The sequence below is a fragment of the Citrus sinensis genome, chromosome 3, assembly GCF_022201045.2.
Source record: "Citrus sinensis cultivar Valencia sweet orange chromosome 3, DVS_A1.0, whole genome shotgun sequence".
In the NCBI taxonomy this organism is placed as follows: Eukaryota; Viridiplantae; Streptophyta; class Magnoliopsida; order Sapindales; family Rutaceae; genus Citrus; species Citrus sinensis.
The window spans coordinates 13,091,252-13,112,421 of record NC_068558.1 but is presented as its reverse complement, the minus strand read 5'-3'; the positions used below and the strand labels follow the sequence as shown (position 1 = coordinate 13,112,421).

At 33.0% G+C, this 21,170-nt stretch overlaps 3 protein-coding genes across 7 annotated transcripts; all 3 read left to right on the top strand.

Annotated features, from left to right (window-relative positions):
- The first annotated feature begins 1,087 nt into the window (after window positions 1–1,087).
- Window positions 1,088–2,200, top strand: LOC127900580 (receptor kinase-like protein Xa21). Its single transcript, XM_052435734.1, has one exon. It carries the CDS (start codon window positions 1,088–1,090, stop codon window positions 2,198–2,200), a length of 1,113 nt encoding a protein of 370 aa, XP_052291694.1.
- LOC107176896 (probable LRR receptor-like serine/threonine-protein kinase At3g47570) lies at window positions 1,108–3,739 on the top strand. Its single transcript, XM_025098014.2, has 2 exons — window positions 1,108–3,068; window positions 3,219–3,739. Exons 1-2 carry the CDS (start codon window positions 2,426–2,428, stop codon window positions 3,572–3,574), a joined length of 999 nt encoding a protein of 332 aa, XP_024953782.2. The 5' UTR covers window positions 1,108–2,425; the 3' UTR covers window positions 3,575–3,739.
- Window positions 3,740–6,870: 3,131 nt separating this feature from the next.
- LOC102629472 (gamma-glutamyl hydrolase 2-like) lies at window positions 6,871–12,682 on the top strand. Of its 5 annotated transcripts, none has more exons than XR_370566.4 (10): window positions 6,872–7,351; window positions 7,440–7,526; window positions 7,897–7,986; window positions 8,244–8,338; window positions 8,529–8,589; window positions 9,386–9,475; window positions 9,604–9,666; window positions 11,753–11,841; window positions 12,325–12,422; window positions 12,520–12,682. XR_370566.4 is itself a non-coding variant. In XM_006477789.4 (10 exons), the coding sequence occupies exons 1-10, from the start codon at window positions 7,007–7,009 to the stop codon at window positions 12,563–12,565; spliced, it is 1,059 nt and encodes a 352-aa protein (XP_006477852.2). In that variant the 5' UTR covers window positions 6,873–7,006; the 3' UTR covers window positions 12,566–12,682. The 5 variants fall into 5 exon arrangements, 3 of the variants coding, with proteins under 3 accessions (XP_052292586.1, XP_024954193.2, XP_006477852.2); XM_006477789.4 differs by having other exon boundaries at window positions 6,873–7,351; window positions 12,330–12,422; XR_003065308.2 differs by lacking the exon at window positions 9,604–9,666 and having other exon boundaries at window positions 6,871–7,351.
- The last annotated feature ends 8,488 nt before the right edge of the window (window positions 12,683–21,170 follow it).

The window sequence follows — 21,170 nt, the reverse complement described above, 5'->3', positions numbered from 1 at the left end:
TTTCTGCCACGTCACCACGTCCGCAATTAAATGCGACATGACTCCTGGCAGCCTTTTCCAATCCCACGCGGGCGAGTACTATCGAGTTTCTACTGCTGGTCCACTACATTACCCAACACCAGAAACTGGGGGACCGGTGTTTGGGAGGGATACTGTTTGGGATAAATGCGTCGAAGGGACCAGGAATGACGAGCAGATATCTGATGGCGGAGTTCTGCGAACCGGTGTGTTCCATTAAAGCCTGGTGCGTGGAAGAACAGGAACAGAAATATCCTGCTCGCCCACGATGTTGTCATCCGCGAGGCCAATTTCCTATAAGGGGCATAAGGCCATTCCGGCTAGAGATCGAGAGGCGAGGAGACCCGGTCGACGGCAGTTGGCAAGACGTGCTCTCCAGCACGAGAATCTAGGCACAACGGCCACGCTTTCCCCAGAACCGCGACATAACACGCAAGATCTCACAGAACCATGACGGCCACACTTTCCCCAGAACCGCGATGTAACACGCAAGATCTCACAGAACCATGACGGCCACACTTTCCCCAGAACCGCGACGTAACACGCAAGATCTCACAGAACCATGACAGCCACACATTCCCCAGAACCGTGGCGTAACACGCAAGGTCTCACAGAGCCATGGCAGCCACGCTTTCCCCTGAACCGTGGCGTAACACGCTAAATCCCGTGTTTTGCCCATAACGCAGCAGTGGGAGTCCCATACCGTCTAAAAAAGAGCGGAAGACTGAGATTCAGAGGAAGCCTATAAAAAGGTAGCCAACGAAGGTAAAAGGGTTGGCATTCTGGAGATTAGAAGAGAAAAAAACCTAAAAAGAAGAGAAAAAACCTAAAAAGAAGAGAAAACCACAAAAAACGCCATAAGACCTGTGGCAAGCTTTTCCCGAACCTTCATATCTGACTTGAGCGTCGGAGGGTTTGCGCCGGGAAAACAACCGGCGTACTCTGACTTATCTGTGTACGCAGGGACCTCTGGAGAAGAAGCCTGGCGAGGAGACCTCCTGGTCGTGACGAAGTTGATCGAGCAGAGATCCTGATCGTAGAACGAGGGGAACCGGAATCTCGCATCAACATGAAGTATTTACTTCTTGAAAGCAATAACTTATGCGGTCCTATTCCACCCACAATCTTCAATATTTCAAGCATAACAATCATCACTCTGTATGAAAATCAACTCTCAGGCCACCTACCATCAATGACTGGCCACTCGCTTCCAAACATAGGCTTTTTAAGCTTATTCAAAAACAAACTTATCGGAACAATTCCCAACTCCATCTCCAATGCTTCTAAACTCCATACCCTAGAATTGAGCGAGAACTCTTTTTCTGGCCTTGTTCCAAACTCTTTTGGCGATTTGAGATTCCTCAGTTTTCTCAACCTAGGGAATAATCAGTTGACGAGTGAATCATCTATTGCAGGGTGGAGTTTTCTCTCTTCTTTGACTAATTGTAGAAATCTAACATATTTAGCCTTGGCTTCTAATCCATTAGGTGGCGTCCTTCCATCATTAATAGGAAATTTCTCTACTTCTCTTCAACAACTTTTGGCGCACGATTGTAAACTCAAGGGCGGCGTTCCCCAAGAAATTGGAAATTTAGGTGGCTTGATAGCCTTGAGCCTCCGCAATAATGAATTGAGTGGAACTATTCCAACAACGGTGGGAAGATTAAAGCAGATACAAGCTATAGATCTCCAAAAAAATAATTTGAGAGGAACCATTCCCAATGATATTTGCCACTTGAAGGGGTTGAATATTTTGTCATTAAGTGAAAATAAGCTCTCTAGACATATCCCACAATGTTTGGTCACTTTGATATCTCTAAGAGAACTCTACTTAGATTCCAACGAGTTCACTTCTGGTATACCATCATCCATGTGGAGTCTAGAGTACATCTTGCAGATAAACTTGTTGTCAAATTTATTAAGTGGTTCTCTTCCTTCAAATATACAAAACTTGAAGGTCTTGATATATTTAGATTTATCAAGAAATCAATTATCTGGTGATATTCCAGTAATTAATGCTGGCCTCAAAGATTTAGCAAATCTGTCCTTGGCTGGTAATCAATTCGAAGGTCCTATTCCAGAATCATTTGGCAGTCTGCCAAGCTTGGAATCCTTGGATCTCTCAGAAAACAATCTTTCAGGAAAAAATCCCAAGTCATTAGAGAAACTCTTATATCTCTAACAACTCAATCTATCTCACAATAGGTTAGAAGGGGAAATTCCTACCAAGGGGCCTTTTAAAAACTTTTTAGCTCAATCATTTTTGTGGAATTATGCACTCTGTGGTGCACCAAGACTCCAAGTCCCACCTTGTAAGAAACTTAACAACAGCAAAGGATCCAAGAAAACTGCTCTGTTTGTCCTGAAGTATATATTTCCTTGCATAATATCCACGATACTAATAGCAATGGTCATTATATTCATTGTAAGACGCCGCAACAAGAGAAGCACGAAAAATGCGAATCAAGAAGTTTTGTTACCTCTGGCAACATGGAGAAGAACATCGTATCTGGATATCCAACGGGCAACTAATGGATTTGATGAATGTAACTTGCTTGGTAAAGGTAGTTTTGGATCAGTATACAAAGCAACACTTTCTGATGGAACTAATGTTGCAATAAAAGTTTTCCATCTGCAACTAGAGAGAGCATTTAAGAGCTTTGATTCTGAATGTGAAATACTGCGGAATGTTCGACATCGGAATCTCATAAAGATTATTAGCACCTGTTGCAATATAGATTTTAAAGCCTTGGTGCTTGAGTTCATGCCTAATGGTAGTCTTGAGAAGTGGTTGTATTCTCACAACTATTTCCTAGACATACTAGAGAGGTTGAATATAATGATAGATGTGGGGTTGGCTCTTGAATATCTCCATCACGGTCATTCATTAGCACCTGTGGTTCATTGTGATTTGAAGCCTAGCAACATTCTCTTAGATGAAGATATGGTGGCACATGTGAGTGACTTCGGTATTTCCAAACTCTTAGGCGATGGAGATGATTCTGTCACACAAACCATGACAATGGCTACAATTGGTTATATGGCACCAGGTAAGGTTTCAAATCTAATTTCAAATTTTTGTTTTTCTTTTTTCTTTAAGCACATGCAATATTTGGGTGCATTGTTATGAAAAGCTTATTTTTTTCAGTATTTGTTTCATAACGGCATACCCTTTGATAAATTAAAATTAAAAAATGCAGAGTACGGATCAGAGGGAATTGTTTCAACCAAATGTGATGTTTATAGTTATGGTGTTCTGTTGATGGAAACTTTCACTAGAAAGAAGCCTACAGATGAAATGTTTATCGGAGAAATGAGTTTAAGGGACTGGGTAAATAAGTCATTATCCGGTGAATTGACTCAAGTTATTGATGCAAATTTGGCGCGAGATGAGCAATCCTTTTTTGTCAAAATGGATTGTTTATCAAGCATCATGCATTTGGCATTGGATTGTTGCATGGAATCACCAGACCAAAGGATATACATGACAGATGCCGCAGCAAAGCTCAAGAAGATTAAAGAGAAGTTTCTGGATGATGTAGCTTCAACTAACTAAGATAACACCGTATTCACCATATTGCCTTGTTTGTTAGTTTACTTTGTGCTTGCTCTTTCTTGTTTGTGCTTGTGGAATAAGTGCCATTGTTAAATTTGTATCTTTGCATTGATATTTGAGAGTTATACGACTATATATATTGCACTTTTTTTTGACAAATAAAATAAATCATTAATGACAATTTTACCAAGTACTACTAACCCAATTTCATAATTTCTTATGGTATTTGTGTCATTGTTAGACATTGCTGCTCCAATAATTAATTGCTATTCCAATAATTAATCAAACAGAAATATTCATACACCATGTATTTGTAAAGCAGACAGCTCACGTGGTAAATGGCTCGGTGACTATTTAAAGTAAATAGAGAATCTTCATTTACAAAAACATGAAAATATAGGGATAGACGTGTTATTATTATTTTTTTCCAAGGATAGCGATACTTGCTCTCATGATTTTTTTAAGGGTGCTGATATTTTCACCCCATATATTAATTTTGTAAAACTATTACATTGGTAAGAAATAATTATAATATGTTCACTTTATTTTTAAAAAATTCAAATAAAGAAGAAGTTTAGATATTTATTAAAATTAAATTAAATACTTAAATTATTAGATATGAGAGCTCACATTTCTTGGGGTAATTTAGTTATTTTATACTAAAATAAAACTCAGCTTAAAGTAACCTTAATTATCAAAGATTCATAAGTAAGAAATTTATAAGAAGGACTTGATTGATTAATTATCGAAACTTTTATTGATTTGCATATTTTAAAAATAATAAGAATTTGATAGATTTACAAAAATAATGAGATGGAAATATTTCTGCCCTTTTTCTAAGTATACTTTACATTATTTTATATAAAATTCAATAATTATAAATGATTTCTTGGTACTATTTTATTGCACGATTGTTAATCTTTAATTAAATCAAGAAAGTATCTTTGTAACATAATATCTTATGAAATTTATTTATTATTAACAATTGTTGGATTCCATTTAAAAATATATTATACAGGTAATAAAACTAAATAACTCAATTATTAAGACAAAGTGAGAACATATATTTTTACATAGTTTGGTCGTTTTAAGTCACATGGGCGAATTAGTCAAATTAAACTCATATTAAAGTGGGCTTGGTAGTCATATTTAGTCATGAAACAAATTGGTTATTTTAAGTTATATGAGTGAATTAGTCAAATTAAACCCATATTAAAGCAGGCTTGCTAGTCACAACTAGTGATGAGTTCGAAATATTAAAGGAAAAAAAAAAAAGAATGCTTTCATTAATTATTCTATATATATATATATATAGAGGGTACTGTTCCAATTCGAAACAGTGTGTGGAACAAAGGCTGGTGGCCTTTGAATTTAAATTCAAAAGCACCAATGGCTGCACATGGTGGGACCCTTGGTAGCTACTCCCAGATTGTATCATTGTCCTATATATATAAAGCACGGCTATACTCTTAAGATTTGAGAAAATGATTATATAGGCTTCAAAGTTTTTAATAAGGGATACTAAGACATCTTTTTAACCATAATACCCTTTGATTCTATGTTAACCCAAAAAAATTGACTCGAGTGTTTTATAATGAATAGAAATATGATGTTAACATAAATGTGTGTGTGTGTTAAAATAAATTTAAATATCTAAAAAATATTTTGACATTTTATAATTTATTAGACGTATTTTATTATAATAAAGTAAATTTTATAATAAATAGAAACATAATATTATAATAAGTACATAAAAAATTTAAATTATTTTAATTATATAAAATAACTTTTATATTGCTAATACCTAAAATATATTTTATTAATTGTAAAATATGTTTAATCTAAAGATTTCTTTAAAATCTTTGTAATAAATACAAATATATTATTAAAATAAATATAATGATTCAAATTTTTAAAATTATTTTAAAAATAAAGTTAATATTATTTGGGGGTAAATTTTGAATGATATCTTAGACTAATAAATAAATTACATGTAGATAATTACAAGGATAATATAAGCACAATACTTGGTGCAATATAAAGAGCCATTTCGAGGCATATACTACATTGGATGATCTTGGAAATCAACAATCAAGATTTGACACTTCAAAATATTTATGAGAAAGAATAGATTTAATGCAAAAAAAAAATTATTGTCCCTTTTTCCCTAAATATGACACATAATCCTAAAAATATTCTCTTTTTTCAACTTAAAAATAACATTTGACCCTAACTTTACTAACCTTCACTATACAAATGTCTTACTCACTAATATTTGAGACGCTCTCCTCTTCTTTCACTTTCTCTCCTTTCCTCTCACTTGCTCCTCTCCCCCCCCCCCCCCCCCCCGCCTCACTCTCCATCTTTTAAATTATCGCCCATTTTTCTATTTTTGGAAGGCCATTTCTATTATCTACCTTCATCATCTTCTCCACTATATTGTCATTCTCCATATCTTTATTCATCATCTTCATCTTTATAAACACCAAACATCTTTGTATATCTAGCTTGTGTTATTTATTTATTGTAATATAAAACCTTTTGTAAGCTCTCCTTTATATAATAGATTGGTGATGACTTGCTCTCACGAACATAGACCGAAGGTCGAACAACGTAAACATTGTGTGTTCTTTATATTTGTGTTTATTTTACTATATTTTTAATTTGATGTCGATATTGTATTTCACGTATGAGCTTATCTGAGCTATTCCAGTTACGCTAAGTATTCTTTGAGACTGCTTAAGTTGTCCCCCAACTACATCTGAGCTACTCTTAAACACACATTAGCTCTCCATATCAACTTATACAAGACTCCACTACGTTCTCCTTATTTTTTTTCTTATATGACCATCTCAACTCACTGTGCATATTAGTTTAGCTCACCATCTAGTGTAATTCAGTTAAGCACCTAGTGTACTTCATCTAAACCACATGCACCAAACATTAAAAAAACACACCTAAACTCAAACTTAGCACAAGCTCTCTTCAAATATAAATTTATTTGCTTCAATCATATTTAAGCACCATTCTACAAAAGCTACCTAATTGACTTGAATCGAATCCTAACGAAAACTTGGTGAAAATAAATATTATTAGTTTACTAAATAGATTAAATTATTTATAGTTAAAAAGTTTAAAAATTAATTTGTTTGTCACCATATTCAATTTTTGGTGTCTTTCATTGAGAATTTGAATAATTATTTCACCATTTTTTGTAATCTTGTAAGAGTGTGTGTGTATATATTATTTTTTTAAGTGGGAGGGATTATTACACGAATTTTGGCAATAGTCCCCAGTCCCCACGGATTACCCTTATTAGAGTACTATTAATTCTCTCTCTTCTTTGAAAAAAAATTAAAAAAGAAAAAAGAAAAACAAAAGAAATCCTCCTAATCGGATCGGGTCCTTCTCGTTTCCACATCTTCGTCCGACATGTGGGGCTATCTTTGGATTCCGATCCTTTTCTCTCTCTCGAAAGAATTCTCTTCAGTCGAAGCGCAATCAAAGATTCTCTTACCAAGCCAACGACAACAACAACAAAATGACGCCGTAAGTAGCTTATCCGTCTTGGGCCCTCGGTGTCCCGTACCCGACTCGAAATTAAATTATCGCCCGGTGATCGGTATCGTTACTCATCCAGGCGACGGCGCTTCGGGGAGATTGAACAACGCGACGAATGCGTCCTACATTGCTGCTTCTTACGTTAAGTTCGTTGAATCCGCCGGTGCTCGTGTTATTCCTCTTATTTATAACGAACCTGAAGATGTTCTTTTTGAGGTAATTTTAAAAAAAATCAATTCTATTTTATTTTTTATGTTTATTTGTTGTTATTGGTCAGCTGACGTTGTTGTGATGCTTATTGAAGAAGCTGGAATTGGTAAATGGTGTACTGTACACTGGAGGCTGGGCCAAAGATGGTTTGTACTATGAGATTGTTGAAAAAGTTTTCAAGGTAATTCATTAAATGCTACTTTAAAAAAACACTGCTCATTTGATTAAAAAGCTAATTCGAAAGTATTTGAAGTTGCTTTCTCTGGAAACAAAAACTGCTAAGTTACTTTTATGCCTTGCCTTTTTGTAATATTTAAAGAACTGGTTTTGAAAATGTATTCAGTGCTTTTCTGGAAGCATATGAAATATTCACAAACAGATCATGAGTTCCAAAGCACTTTGATTGTATTATATCTTAGGCTTACATTTCTCCATTTTCATTTGCTTCAAGCAAACAAATATTAATTTTCGTGCATTGTGGATTTCATTCCGTTAAATCTTATCAACTAACTATTAGTTTTATAATTCTTGTTTTTTTCGGTTTCTTGCAGAAAATTCTAGAAAAGAATGACGCGGGTGATCATTTTCCACTATATGCTCACTGCTTAGGCTTTGAACTTTTGACAATGATCATCGGCAAGGTAATCTTTCTCTCTCTTTTTTCATTTTTACTTGTGGTCTGCGTATGTTTCCTAATTTCTATTGTAAAAGCATCATTTGAAGTATGCTTTGTACTCCATGTATGCCTCTTTGTTTTATTATATTAATTTTTTTCATTGCCAAAGTACTTCATTGTTTAGTTTAGCCAAACATACGTTTGAAATTTTGGATGCTTGGAATATTTCAATGAAGCTTTGATTTTATTGATTTGAATTATTTTTTTCCTCCTCAATAATAGGACAAAAATATTCTGGAGTCATTTAATGCAGCAGATCAGGCATCTACTCTTCAATTCATCGAAAACACTAGTATTGAAGGAACTGTGTTTCAAAGGTATATAATTTTTTACTGTTTCAAATTTACATAATTTTTTATTATTGCATTGTTTTATGTCATTTTTTATGATGTAACAACTTAACTACTATCTATTTACATTGTTTTTTGTTGGTCCTAAATTTTTGCGTGACATTATTAGTAGCGAATCCTCTGGTCCCTCATTTGCAACTTGATGTCCATTTTGCAGGTTTCCACCGCAGTTGATTAAAAAGTTGAGTACAGATTGCCTTGTCATGCAAAACCATCATGTGAGACCTTGTACTGTTAACTTGCTGTCTACTTCTGTAGCCAGATTCAATTGCTTGAAGATTATTAAACTGTGAGATTTATAACAAAGAATTATTTTTGAAGAATAAAATCCATTATATCTTTTAAACTAAAGTTGATCCTCTTCCTTCCCTCTTTTATGTCCATTTTTTGCATTTTAGCGAAAAACAGAATAAGAATATGCTTGCTTTGAAGAACTGCTAGCAAAGAGACTAAGCATGGGGAAAATAATACTAACATTATGACTAATCTTTGCTTGATGAACAATTCAGGTCCAATTTGCTGGTATATTGGCAATTTCATTTCTTCTTTCATCTTTGAGTCATAGCCATGGAAGAATTTGGTATATATTACCTCTTTGGTCAACTCATTCTTTTGCAAACTCAAGTTGATATCTCTCCTTTGTTCCATCTTTTACGCCGATTTTTCGCATATTAGTAAGGAACAGACTAAGAACATTCTGTTCTTCGAAGAACCGCTAGCAAAGAGACTAAGCCTAGGAGAAAATAATACTAGCATTATGACTAATCTTTGCTTGATGAACGAGTCAGGTCCAATTGCAAGCATATTGGCATTCTTGCTTTGTTCTTTCATCTTTGATTCATAGTCCTGTGAAGAATTCTGTATATTTGGACTCTTTGATCATCTTCTTCTGTTACAAACTCAGACGCAGATTTTGAAAAATGAACTCAAAAAATGTTTTGATTTTGAAATTAGTGTGGGTGGTTTATTAAATAGTTAGTTGATCTGACTTTACGTGTTATGCCGTTGTTTCAGTATGGCATTTCACCTGAAACGCTGCGAAAGAACCTGGATCTGTCAAGGTTTTTTAAAATGTTAACAACAAGTGCAGATGAGGATAATAAGGTACAACATGTAACCTTTCTTTATTTCATGGACGCATGCACTGTTAGGAGAAATATTTTCACTCATGTAATATTTATTTATTTATTTCTCTAAAAGAATTTCAAATCTGGGGAATTAATAATTATCAGGTCTATGTCTCCACAGTGCAAGCCTATGACTATCCTGTGACTGCCTTTCAATGGCATCCAGAGGTATGAACTTCAGTGTGCTTCACAATGTTCCTTGTTGTGCCTCATTTGCAATTTTTTTTTTTATTTGTTTTGGGTTTTTCGTATCTTAAAAGATAGTGCTTCAAATGAGATAAACCACTCTCAAGTAGCTGGAACTCAGCTTGCGGGCTTGGCTTAGCTTTTTTTTTTTTTTTTGGAATCAATTCTGAGCTTTTGCTAGTTGGGTTGCATCTCACCTTTATATCATCCCACTTTGCTTCTCATCATAAGCTTAATAATAGAAAGCTGCTCTTTTTCTACCAGAGGTGGGATAACCTGAGGGGTTCAGTTATCAATTAGCTACTGTAATATTGCTGCAGATGTTGGTTCACCTTGTCTTGATTTGGCTTTTATTCTAATAATCTCATAAAATAATATTTCATATTCAATCTTAAAAATGAGAGGTGTGAATGAGGGTGCCAATCCCATGCCATGCCCCAAAGTTAAATATAACCTCTTGTGGTGAAGCTTTTGAGCAACATTTGCACTGAGCTCAAAATGTTCATGATCTGGGCTAAAAGCTGACTAGATACGTCATTCTTTCTTTGTACATGAACAAATGCATACTAACATAACCAGTCTAGCAACGAATATCGTTTAACATGGGCAATGCTAGGTATCCCAACATATAAGTCCCAATTTGAGTCCCAATTTGAGTCCCAACTGATGTGGCATTCATCCATTAGATGTTGGTTAAGTAATTTTACTAGTTATCAAATCCATCATCCAATAGATAAGTGACACGTGGCATTAGAACTCAAGTTGGGACTCAAATATTGGGATCCCAAAAATTATTGCTTTGAATATAAGTTTCAAATTTGTAAAATTATACAAACATTAAACCAGACAATGAAGAATACATGAAGCTTGGTCTATATTGTTCAAAACTAAACAATTCTGCATGCCAACCATCCAATATCCCCATGATAAATCTAATCTTATTGACCTGTGCTGATCACCCTTCGTTAGACTCTAAAAAATCTCCATAAAGTTATGCCCTTCAATTGTTATATCAGACATATGTTATATCAAATAAATGCTCAGTATTGCTCGTTTGAGTGGTTTCCATGGTCTCTCTTATCAGAAAACCAAAAATTGAGGTGATATATATTTCTTTGTTTGGTTCAGAACTTGTGTGACGCTGCACAGTAGAACTGTTCTTGAATATATAGGAGCAAATCAGTTGAAATGGGATATGGAGAAATGTGATTGAAGAGGCTGATCTACATGTAGCGTGACGTTACCTGCCTGAGAGCATACTTCTTGGCTCTCAAACTTCTACAGAGAGAGTGTGAAGTTATCAAAAACTAGTAATTGGGATAAAAATGGATTAATAATCATGCTATGTAACAATTAAGTGAAGAGATTGTTGTAAAATAAAGTTCATGCTCCCTGATATAGTGGGAAAATGTGGTAAGCGGAGGTTTGTAGGAATAGGCACTGTAAGCCTGCTTGGGCACTTGGCGTTGTGGCTTTAAGGTAAATGAAGACCATATAATTGAAGGGCATAACTTTATGGAGATTTTTTAGAGTCTAACGAAGGGTGATCAGCACAGGTCAATAAGATTAGATTTATCATGGGGATATTGGATGGTTGGCATGCAGAATTGTTTAGTTTTGAACAATATAGACCAAGCTTCATGTATTCTTCGTTGTCTGGTTTAATGTTTGTATAATTTTATAAATTTGAAACTTATATTCAAAGCAATAATTTTTGGGATCCCAATATTTGAGTCCCAACTTGAGTTCTAATGCCATGTGTCACTTATCTATTGGATGATGGATTTGATAACTAGTAAAATCACTTAACCAACATCTAATGAATGAATGCCACATCAGTTGGGACTCAAATTGGGACTTATATGTTGGGATACCTAGCATTGCCCATGTTAAAAGATATTCGTTGCTAGACTGGTTATGTTAGTATGCATTTGCTCATGTAAATTCATGTTTGAGTTGATCTGTTTCTCCGGATTCAGTCCTCTATTCTTGAGTATTTTATTAATAAATTTCTTTGTAATGTAACTGTTTCCATTTTAGATGAAATGACTGACCTATCATTCTACAGAAAAATGCTTTTGAATGGGGATCATCAGCAATTCCACACTCAGAGGATGCCATTGAGGTGACTCAACATGTCGCAAACTATTTTATCAGGTTGTTTCTTGTAAACCATAAAAATCATAGATGGTTTATTTTGTAAGTTTGATTGGTACACATGAAGTAGAACTATAATATCATTTCTCAGTACATGACTATTTAATTTTTTCGACTAGGATATAGTTCCTTTTTGGTTGGAAAATATGTAGAAAAAACAAAATGATTAACTCATGATGCATGATGGATCTGTTACTACTAAATCAAGGTAGAGTTTGAATTTATCTCCTTAATAGAGACATCTCTTTCATTATTAACTACTGCCTTTTATTTGCAATAAATAGTATTCTATACCTTTCTGCATTTCTTCAACGTTCTTTTTGGCATATACAAGCATATGGACTAATTGAGTAAGTAAACAAATTATTGAAAATACAAATTAGTGGCTGTTCTTGACATTTGGAAGACCAAAACTTAATTAGTAATACCATGATGGTATGCACCAACAGAACTTAGGCTGACATCAAACTCTATTATATTTGGTGCAGTGAGGCTCGGAGGTCGGTGAACAGGCCTCCTGCTCAGAAAGTGCTTGACAATCTCATTTACAATTACAGGCCCACATTTTGTGGGAAGGCTGGGTAAGGCAACTATGTTCTTTATTGTTTCCCCTCTTTTGAGACTGCTTCACCCTATAGGTATTTAGTTCTCATTATAAATTCATTGTCTTGAGTGCAGGAAGGGGTTTGATGAGGTTTACATCTTTACCCAACATCAACCCTGAATTCTGTCGAGGCACATTTGTAAAAATCATTGAAGTGTGAAAAATATTGCTGGAAACGTAAACATCTGTCATTGTAAATAACTTTAATATATATATATATATATATAATTTTATAAATAGATGCTAACACTGTCGTACATACTGCCATAATCATGAGGATGATCTGGATGAGGAGACCTTGCTATAACCAGAGTTGAATCTGAGGTATTTTTGAAGGCTCCTAGACGGCAATTGGTTGGCTCCCCTGATAAATATCCCCATTTTAGCTGTGGTTATATGATTACGATGATATATTTGTTACTCTATGTCCTTACGAGCCGTAAAAATTGCAAGAAATATCAGTTGCCATGGAACCTGTCCGTGAAGCTTGTTTTTTGATGAGATGTCCAAGGATTCAAGAATGACTTGTTAGGCCTGTTGTGATAAAGATTTGAGGAGTTAAAAATGAACCAAGCTTCCAAATGATTGTCGGATTCTCTGCGAAAATCATTGCTTGGAATATCTATAGCATCAAAAGTAGTAAGAATTTTTACCAGTTCCGTCTCGAGCTATTACAGAATTGTGATGGTATTTGAAGATTATTTCGTGTCCCATGGCCATATCTACTTGGGAACTAAGCTAGCACAGCCTATTATGATTGCTGAAATTGATGCTTTGCAACCATGATTCTTTGCACAATTTCATCAAAACGCGTCACGGATTTCATCTGTGAAATTATGAGTGAAAAACCAAAAAGCTAATTGCTCAAGATTTGAAAGGTTAGTGTATTTGAAAGGGAAAGTCATGCTTAACATTCATTTCATTTTGAAAAATGGCTGTTTTAATCACCAACGGTCATGGCTCTGATTAGTGTTGCATTACATTTTTTTAGTAGTGATGGTTGTCGAAGCCAACAAAAATAAATTCCTACTCTAAATAAATTGTGTATAGTGATTGAGCAGGGTCGTGTCCACAGAGATCGGTAATTATTTAAATCCTTTTGAAACGTAAAACGTAAAATGGGGGAATTGTTGACAATAATAAAAATCAAATTAAAATAACAAGAATGCAAATTAAAGTTGTAATTCAAATTGGAGAAAGCTCTGGTTGAAGGAATTAACTCAGCTTGATTCGACTACTGATCATTGATTCAAATATAGATTATTATTATTACTTATGAATAGACCGGTTATAGCTACTGAGACCCTCTAATAGCCAATCTCTCCTTAACTAGTCGATAACCAAGGTACGACCGTTGGTTATTTCCCTAATCAATAGACAACCCTAGATACGATCATAGAATTTAATCAATTGACAGCCTGAAAAACCAGAGAGACCCAAATCCTAATCAACACATATGATGATTCATTTAAATTAGATTGTTTATTCTCACAACACAACTCTCTGCTATGTTATTTGTCACAAACATTAAATTCTTCATACGATGAATCCTTTAATTGACAATAGATTAAGTTGATAATTAAATAGTGGCCAATTACCTAATTAACAAACATAATCATGAAAATAATACAGAGAATAAACAAATACCCAAAAAGCAATAAAACAATTAAAGCACAAGAAAGATCTCACAGTAGTGATGAATCAAAGCTTCGTTATCCTTCAACCAGAAAAATAGGTTTAGTTCTTCATAGAGAGAAGAGAAAAATTAGATCTAGGGTTTCTTTCTTTTTCTCCAATCCAAAAATCCCCCCTTTTCACAATAGATTCCTCCCTTAAATACTCTCTCTCTCCTCTCTTTTAGAATTCTATTTAAAATAAAATACTAATATCTGAAATATTAAATTCGTAATTACAAAAATAACCAAAAATACAAAACACGTTAAACTAAAAACTGCAGGTCCGCAGTTGACAGCACGCGCCCACGCCTTATCAACAAAGTTCTTCTGACGCTCATAATTTCTCCAAGAGAACAATCATCCTTAAACATCATCTTATAGCTCAATTTTATCATCAATCAATAGAATTGCACCTACAAAAGTAAAACATAAGTAAATCACTATTATTAAGTGCAAAACATTGATATTAAGGGAAGTAAATAATGCAAAATTAGTGCATAAATTGCGCTCTAACAAGTAGACAGATAGCTTCCGTTTAAGCAATAACTTCAGAATTGTTAGAGGTCTAACAGCAATACCAAGAAATAGTCTTCTTAAGACTAAGTTTTGGGTAGCTCCGTAGTAAGAAATGATTTTCTTAGGACTTAAGTCTTAGGTTCCAACTTTAATAAGTGTGTAAAAGTAAATTTTATTGTTTTTTTGGGTTTGCTGACACAATGGTTCTTGCACAAAAACGGATTAACAATAATGGTGCTGCTGGCCGATTTTCCAAGGACTTCAATTTGCCAATCCAACGGTTCTTCTCCATCTTTTTGTGTGCTTCTTATTCTTTTCTTTGCCTTTACTATTGACAACAAAGTATTCACAAAATTCTACTGAAGTATCTTTGGGATCAAAATTTCCTTATAATCTAAATTTTTTTTGGCAAAAATTTACGTGTGATTGATGTTAATAAGTCAATCACACCCCTACATGGTATTAATAAAGGAGACATGCCGTAAAATAACTGAAAACTCAAGAGAGCTTAGATCATGATAAAATCTTTATTGAGTTTTTAACCAAAAAATAAGGTCTGTTTGAATTAAAAAGAGTTTCAAAATGCATTTATGGTAAAAGTTTGTATATTATTATATATGCATGATTAGAGTTTGGCTTTTTTTTTTTTTAATTTTCAAAAAGGTATAGTGGGTAAAGCCCAAATTGATTTTGTTCTCATCATTCGAACTTGAGTGATCAATTAAATAAAATTACTTGATAACCACTTGTCTAAGTCTTTGGAGAAACTTAAAGTTTAGAGTTGCAATAAATAACAATATTTTTGTACACTAAAGTGACTAAAACAGTAATATCTGTTAAGGTGATATAAAATATGAATTTTGCTCAGATGTATAATAAAAATTGAATCGCATCGTACTACTTGAAAATATAAATATCATATATTGATAAAAATGAATTTTAATCTGCACAAAATATATCAATAAAATATATCAACATCAGGTCTACACCCATTCCTCGTTTGTGAGATTATTTCAACCCATAGAGAGAGTAGAAAGTTGGCTAAATTTTTGTAAGTAGAGGAGGTCTTGGTGTGTGTAGTTTGCAAAATAGGTTTGTGAAATTAAAGTTGAATCACTGACCCAACTGGATTCAACGTAGCCCGAGCAGCACAGAACATGCCCAAAAAGAGAACGGGGCCTGGTAATTGAGCTCATTGGACTTCGTAATTCAACTGAAAGAGTATTGGTATTTGGCCCTCTCAAAATATCTGGCTAGCTCCACTTTTCAGTTGATCTTATTATTTTCAAGAATTATCTTTATAAAGAATAAAAAATTGCTGTTCTTTATTTTTTATTCTCTCCCCGTCGTGTCATGAGCCTTATCATTTCATTAACAAGAAGCTCATCATCGTCACCACCATCATCTATCTTCTTCACCATTAATTAATCCATTACCTCCATCAACATATAATGAGTTTCAATATTAATTTTTGTTAAATTTTATGAACAAGTGATGGATTTTATCATTATTAATGATATTGGTTCTGATTTTGCATGACAGTTTTTTTTTTCAAATTTCGATTAGGTTTTGATTAGGAATTAATATCTAATTTAAATTGCGAATCAGTTAAAAAATGAGGAGATAAGCAGTTAATATATTGAGAGCTTAAGAAGGAAGAAAATTATTTATTTTAATTTATTTTATTTTTTAATAAGGGTGAGTTTAGAATAAATAATATTTATTAAAACATGGGAGCTGGAGATATAAATAAAGGGGCTAATATATCCACTCTAGCTGAAATTTAAGTCTACTAGGAAGTTCAGCAAAACATACTAATTTTTTGTCAAAAAGCAACTAATGAATCACAGTTGTAGAAAAATAATTGACGCAATTTGTTTAAAAAATAACAGACACAAGAAGGAAAAAAGTTACCTTGATGGAGCAAATAATTTTATCCTTAAATCTTTAAACTTGTAATTATAGCCTTGCAGACACATGAAAATGCACAGGCAAAAAGCCAGTGAATTTAGGCCCGAAAATAAAGGTCAATCGGGTGGAGTTTTAATCAAAGCCCAATCCAATGAAACTATTAGAAAAGGCCTCGCCTAATGATTGTTGCCGTGTAATAATATTCGATACATGTAGAATCAAGCAACAGATATGCGAGCTGGCAAAAACTTCCTCCTATTAGATAGGACATAGAAAACTATTTACAGTATTCATGCGAAAACTAAGGCATTAGGCTTCATGCCGTTAATGTTACAGAAATTAAAAAAAAAAAAAAAAACACACACACGTATCTCGTGCCGTATGCTTTTCATGATATCACTTATCATTTGATAATATATGTTTCTGATGCAGTACATGTGAACCCCAACCATTTCTTTAGGGCTCACTTTAAAGGGTGTGGTGTGATGTGGAAGAATAGAGGTATGATCCAAGTTAATTATATCTAGTAAATTCATCCAAGTTCATTTAAGGATTTACGAGTCCACACTCCACACATGATTTACTGGATAATAAAGCCGGCAAAAGGCTTAGGCTTTAGTAATTTATTAAAGGAATTTATTAGGCTTAGACTTTTGAAATTTATTAAAGGAATTTATTTAACAGATTATTTATCGGTAGATTTGGGAATATCGTATTTATCACTATTAGTTTATGTATGTATGTATGTATGTATGTATGTCAAAATTAAGAATTATACTAAGTGTCTGTTTGATATGACTTAGTGCCTGTTTGGTATGGCTTATTTAAGAGCCATAAGTACTTATTTAATCGTATAAGCACTTTTTAAAAATTTTTATGGTGTTTGGTTATTTTTTTAGTAGAATTTTTTTAGCTTAAATAAGCTAATTTATCTCTACTAGCAAAAGCCCAAATTTTGAGCTTTTGGGAGTAGAGGTTAGAGAACTTTTCTAAAAATATATAATAAAAAAATATCACACAGTTTAATGGTTCAAAAGTGCTTTTTTTATTGACAATCAAACACCCAATGACTTTTTGTCCAAAAGCTCTATTGGTATAAGCTCTACTGCTATAAGCTCCACTGTTATAAGCTCTATTTAATAAGCTGTACCAAACGGAACCTTATTTAAGAGTCATAAGTGCTTATTTAATCCTATAAGCACTTTTTAAAAATTTTTATGGTGTTTGGTTATTTTTTTAGTAGAGTTTTTTTAGCTTAAATAAGCTAATTTACCTCTACTAGTAAAAATCCAAAATTTGAGCTTTTGGAAGTAGAGGTTAGAGAGCTTTTCCAAAAAATATATAATATCAAAAATATCCTTAACATATTTCATTAATTACATAATACCCTTTGTATAAAACCTACCCAACGAAAATTGTTGTCGTCATATAAACATATTATTGCCGCCACTTCACTTTATCCCTCTCTTTTTTTAAAAAAAAAAAATAACCAGCACTTTAATTTTGCAATCCTTACACATACCCAAAATGATGCAATTTTTGTTTAGGAGAATATATCAATGATGCAATTTTTAATTTTGAAAATTAAAGAAATGATTGAACTGATTTTTTATTATTAATTGATAACTTGGATGCATTTTGTTACATATTATATAATATGAATACATATCATTTTTGGTAATTTAATTACATAAAAACACTTTTAGTTTTACACGACCAAACAGTTTAATGGTTCAAAAGTACTTTTTTAATTGACAACCAAACACCCAATGACTTTTTGTCCAAAAGCTCTATTAGTATAAGCTCTACCCCCATAAACTCTACTGTTATAAGCTCTATTTAATAAGCTATACCAAACGGAGCCTAAGATTATAATATAAGTAATTGGATTAGATAATTACCATCTTTTACTATCCAAATATATGAAATGGTAATTATCCATCGACCACTTTTTTTGAGACTTTTTCAAAAAAATAGTTTTTTTTTTTTTTTGCTGATTTCCACCTGAAGTTACAAAATGTATCATGTTTTCACTGCCGTCTAAACTCCGTGAGAGAAGTTAACAGAATATTAACAAAATGACTATTTTATCCCTTTAGTGTAAAATTACTATTTCACCCTAATGAAATGAAAAAAAAAATATTTCGAATTTTCTTTACAATTTAGGCATTAGATAATAAGTTAAACAAAATAATCTGGAATATTTTTACCTTTTTTTTTCCTCTTTTTCTACCGCGTTTAATTGATGTTGATTTTTGCTATGCAAGTGAAATGACAATTTTACCCCTATGACATCAATAAGGTTATAATAGAATGCAAATAGAAGTGGAAAAGTGTAAGAAAATGTAACTTTTAGGGGAAATCAACCAAAAAAAAAAGATGTGTATTTTTAAAAAATCCGAAAAGAACAGGTGGTCAGTGGATAATTTTTCTTAAAAATATTCAAGAGACAACCACTTAAGTTATGACTTTTTTTAGCTGCTCATGCAATCTCGACAACTTAAGATAATTAAGTATATTCATTGATAAAGCTCAACGAAAGTCTAAACAAACCATGTGACTTTAGGTCATAAAAGCACAGGCAACATGCATTACAGGGGAAGAATTTGATTCTAAGTAGAGAGAGCAATATACTAAGAGAAGAGAAATATAGTAATTAGAGTATCTGCTTATTATTATTGAAGGTCCCTCAACTCGTGCGCCATACATTTTGAGTGTGGTCCCTTTTTATATGTTTTCCTAATATATTTTTCTACAACTTTCCTTTTCGTGTATCTTTTTATAGGCATTCTTATCTAGAATCATGGAGAAAATGTAATACATTTTTTTCTAGCCTCTTGTTACTTTAAAAAGAGATATTATCATTTTACTAACAAAGTTTTACTGATATATCATATCAGTACCAAGATTTGTCGAAAAGTGCATTTTACTATCAAAGTTTTGCGCCGTTATCAATTCACTATCATTCCGTTAAGAAAAAGTTAATATTTAACAGAAATTGAGTTAAAAGTCGATTTTATCTCCAAGAGTTTGGTAGTAAAATGATAATTTATAATTCCCCTAAAAATTCAGTAGTAAAATGATAATTTTCCTAAAAATTTGGTAGTAAAATGATAATTTATCTATCAAATTAACAGACAATTTTACTATTACAGCTGCAAATGTCTTTAATACCCTTATGATATCAACAAATTTTTAATGTTGTTAACGAAATGGTAGTGAATTGATAACGGCGTAAAATTTTAGTAGTAAAATATACTTTTCGGTAAATCTTGGTACTGATATGATATGTTAGTAAAACTTTGATAGTAAAATGATAATATCCCCTTTAAAAAAGATGTGGACTCAATTTTTTAAATCTATTGGAGAGTAAATATCAAGAGTCACAGAAATACTCGCACTATACCTAATGAGACAGCGAAAGTGAAAAAAAAAATGATTGAGTAAAATTTGTTAATTTGAAAGAGAATTTTGTAGAACAGTGAAGGTCGGAACTGATAAAGATGTAGGTTATTTGACAAGGTGAAAAAAAAAATGCAAAATGATAGGTGAGATTTGAGAGAAAAATGAAATTACTTTGTTATAAACTTGATCGTGTTAAGAAAAATAAATAAAAGATAATTGTGGGTCTGTTACCCCACCCGCCTCAACCCTGTATCTGCACTTGCCGACAGAAGCAACGACACGATCTCCCAAGATCATGCTTGCAGATTCTCATTTGCGGCACGTTTATAACATGGGAGGGCCTAAGTTACGTGCACGTAACTTACGTCCCCCTCTCAGTTACAGAACCCGACCTAAATTACGTGCACGTAACTTAGCGTCACCCTTATAACATTTGTTATGTAATGTAAAGCATTTTTGCTTTCCTGGTCAGTCACCATCCTGTCTCGTGGCATCGTTTCGTAGGAGCTTGCAAATTCTTTTAAAATTTTAAAAATGTAAAATTACTTTGTGAAATAGGGGCTGATGTGGCTTATTCTGACCCTTAATTCGCAGACGAGTTTGTGTTGCAAATTAGTGGGGTAATGCTCTGTTACATACATCAATATAAGAATATTTCTACTAATAGATTTAAGTATGGCTTAGTTTTGAAATTGTTTTAAATTGGTAGGTGTACTTTTTATGTGTGAAGTATGTAACATATAATGCAAGATAGTCTTAAGCCAAATTAGTGATTCAACACTGTGTGATCAACTAGATATAGATTCTTCGGGCTGTTCGGTCCTCTTTTACGATATTTGTTTTTCAATGTCATATACTTTCAGTGGACATTTTTCAAAACCATGTATTGTGAAATACAAAAGCAGGGCTCACTTTATAGTAATAAATTACAAAGCCTATGACTATGTTGAAGCAAATTTATGATGGAGAATGAATCTCATCCATATTAATAAAGCGATAAATAATAAAAATTTTATTATAATTTTAATTGTGTAATTATAAATAAATAATTCACTTTAAAACATCTCCAACGTAGCCGAATCCAATTTAAAAAACAAGTTTAGCATGTTTTGGTTATTATACAAAATAAATTATAAAATAATTTCTGAAACAAATTCCAGACATTTCTCAACATGTAATAATTGTACTTTTATCTACTTTTTTCTTGGTCCCACCGG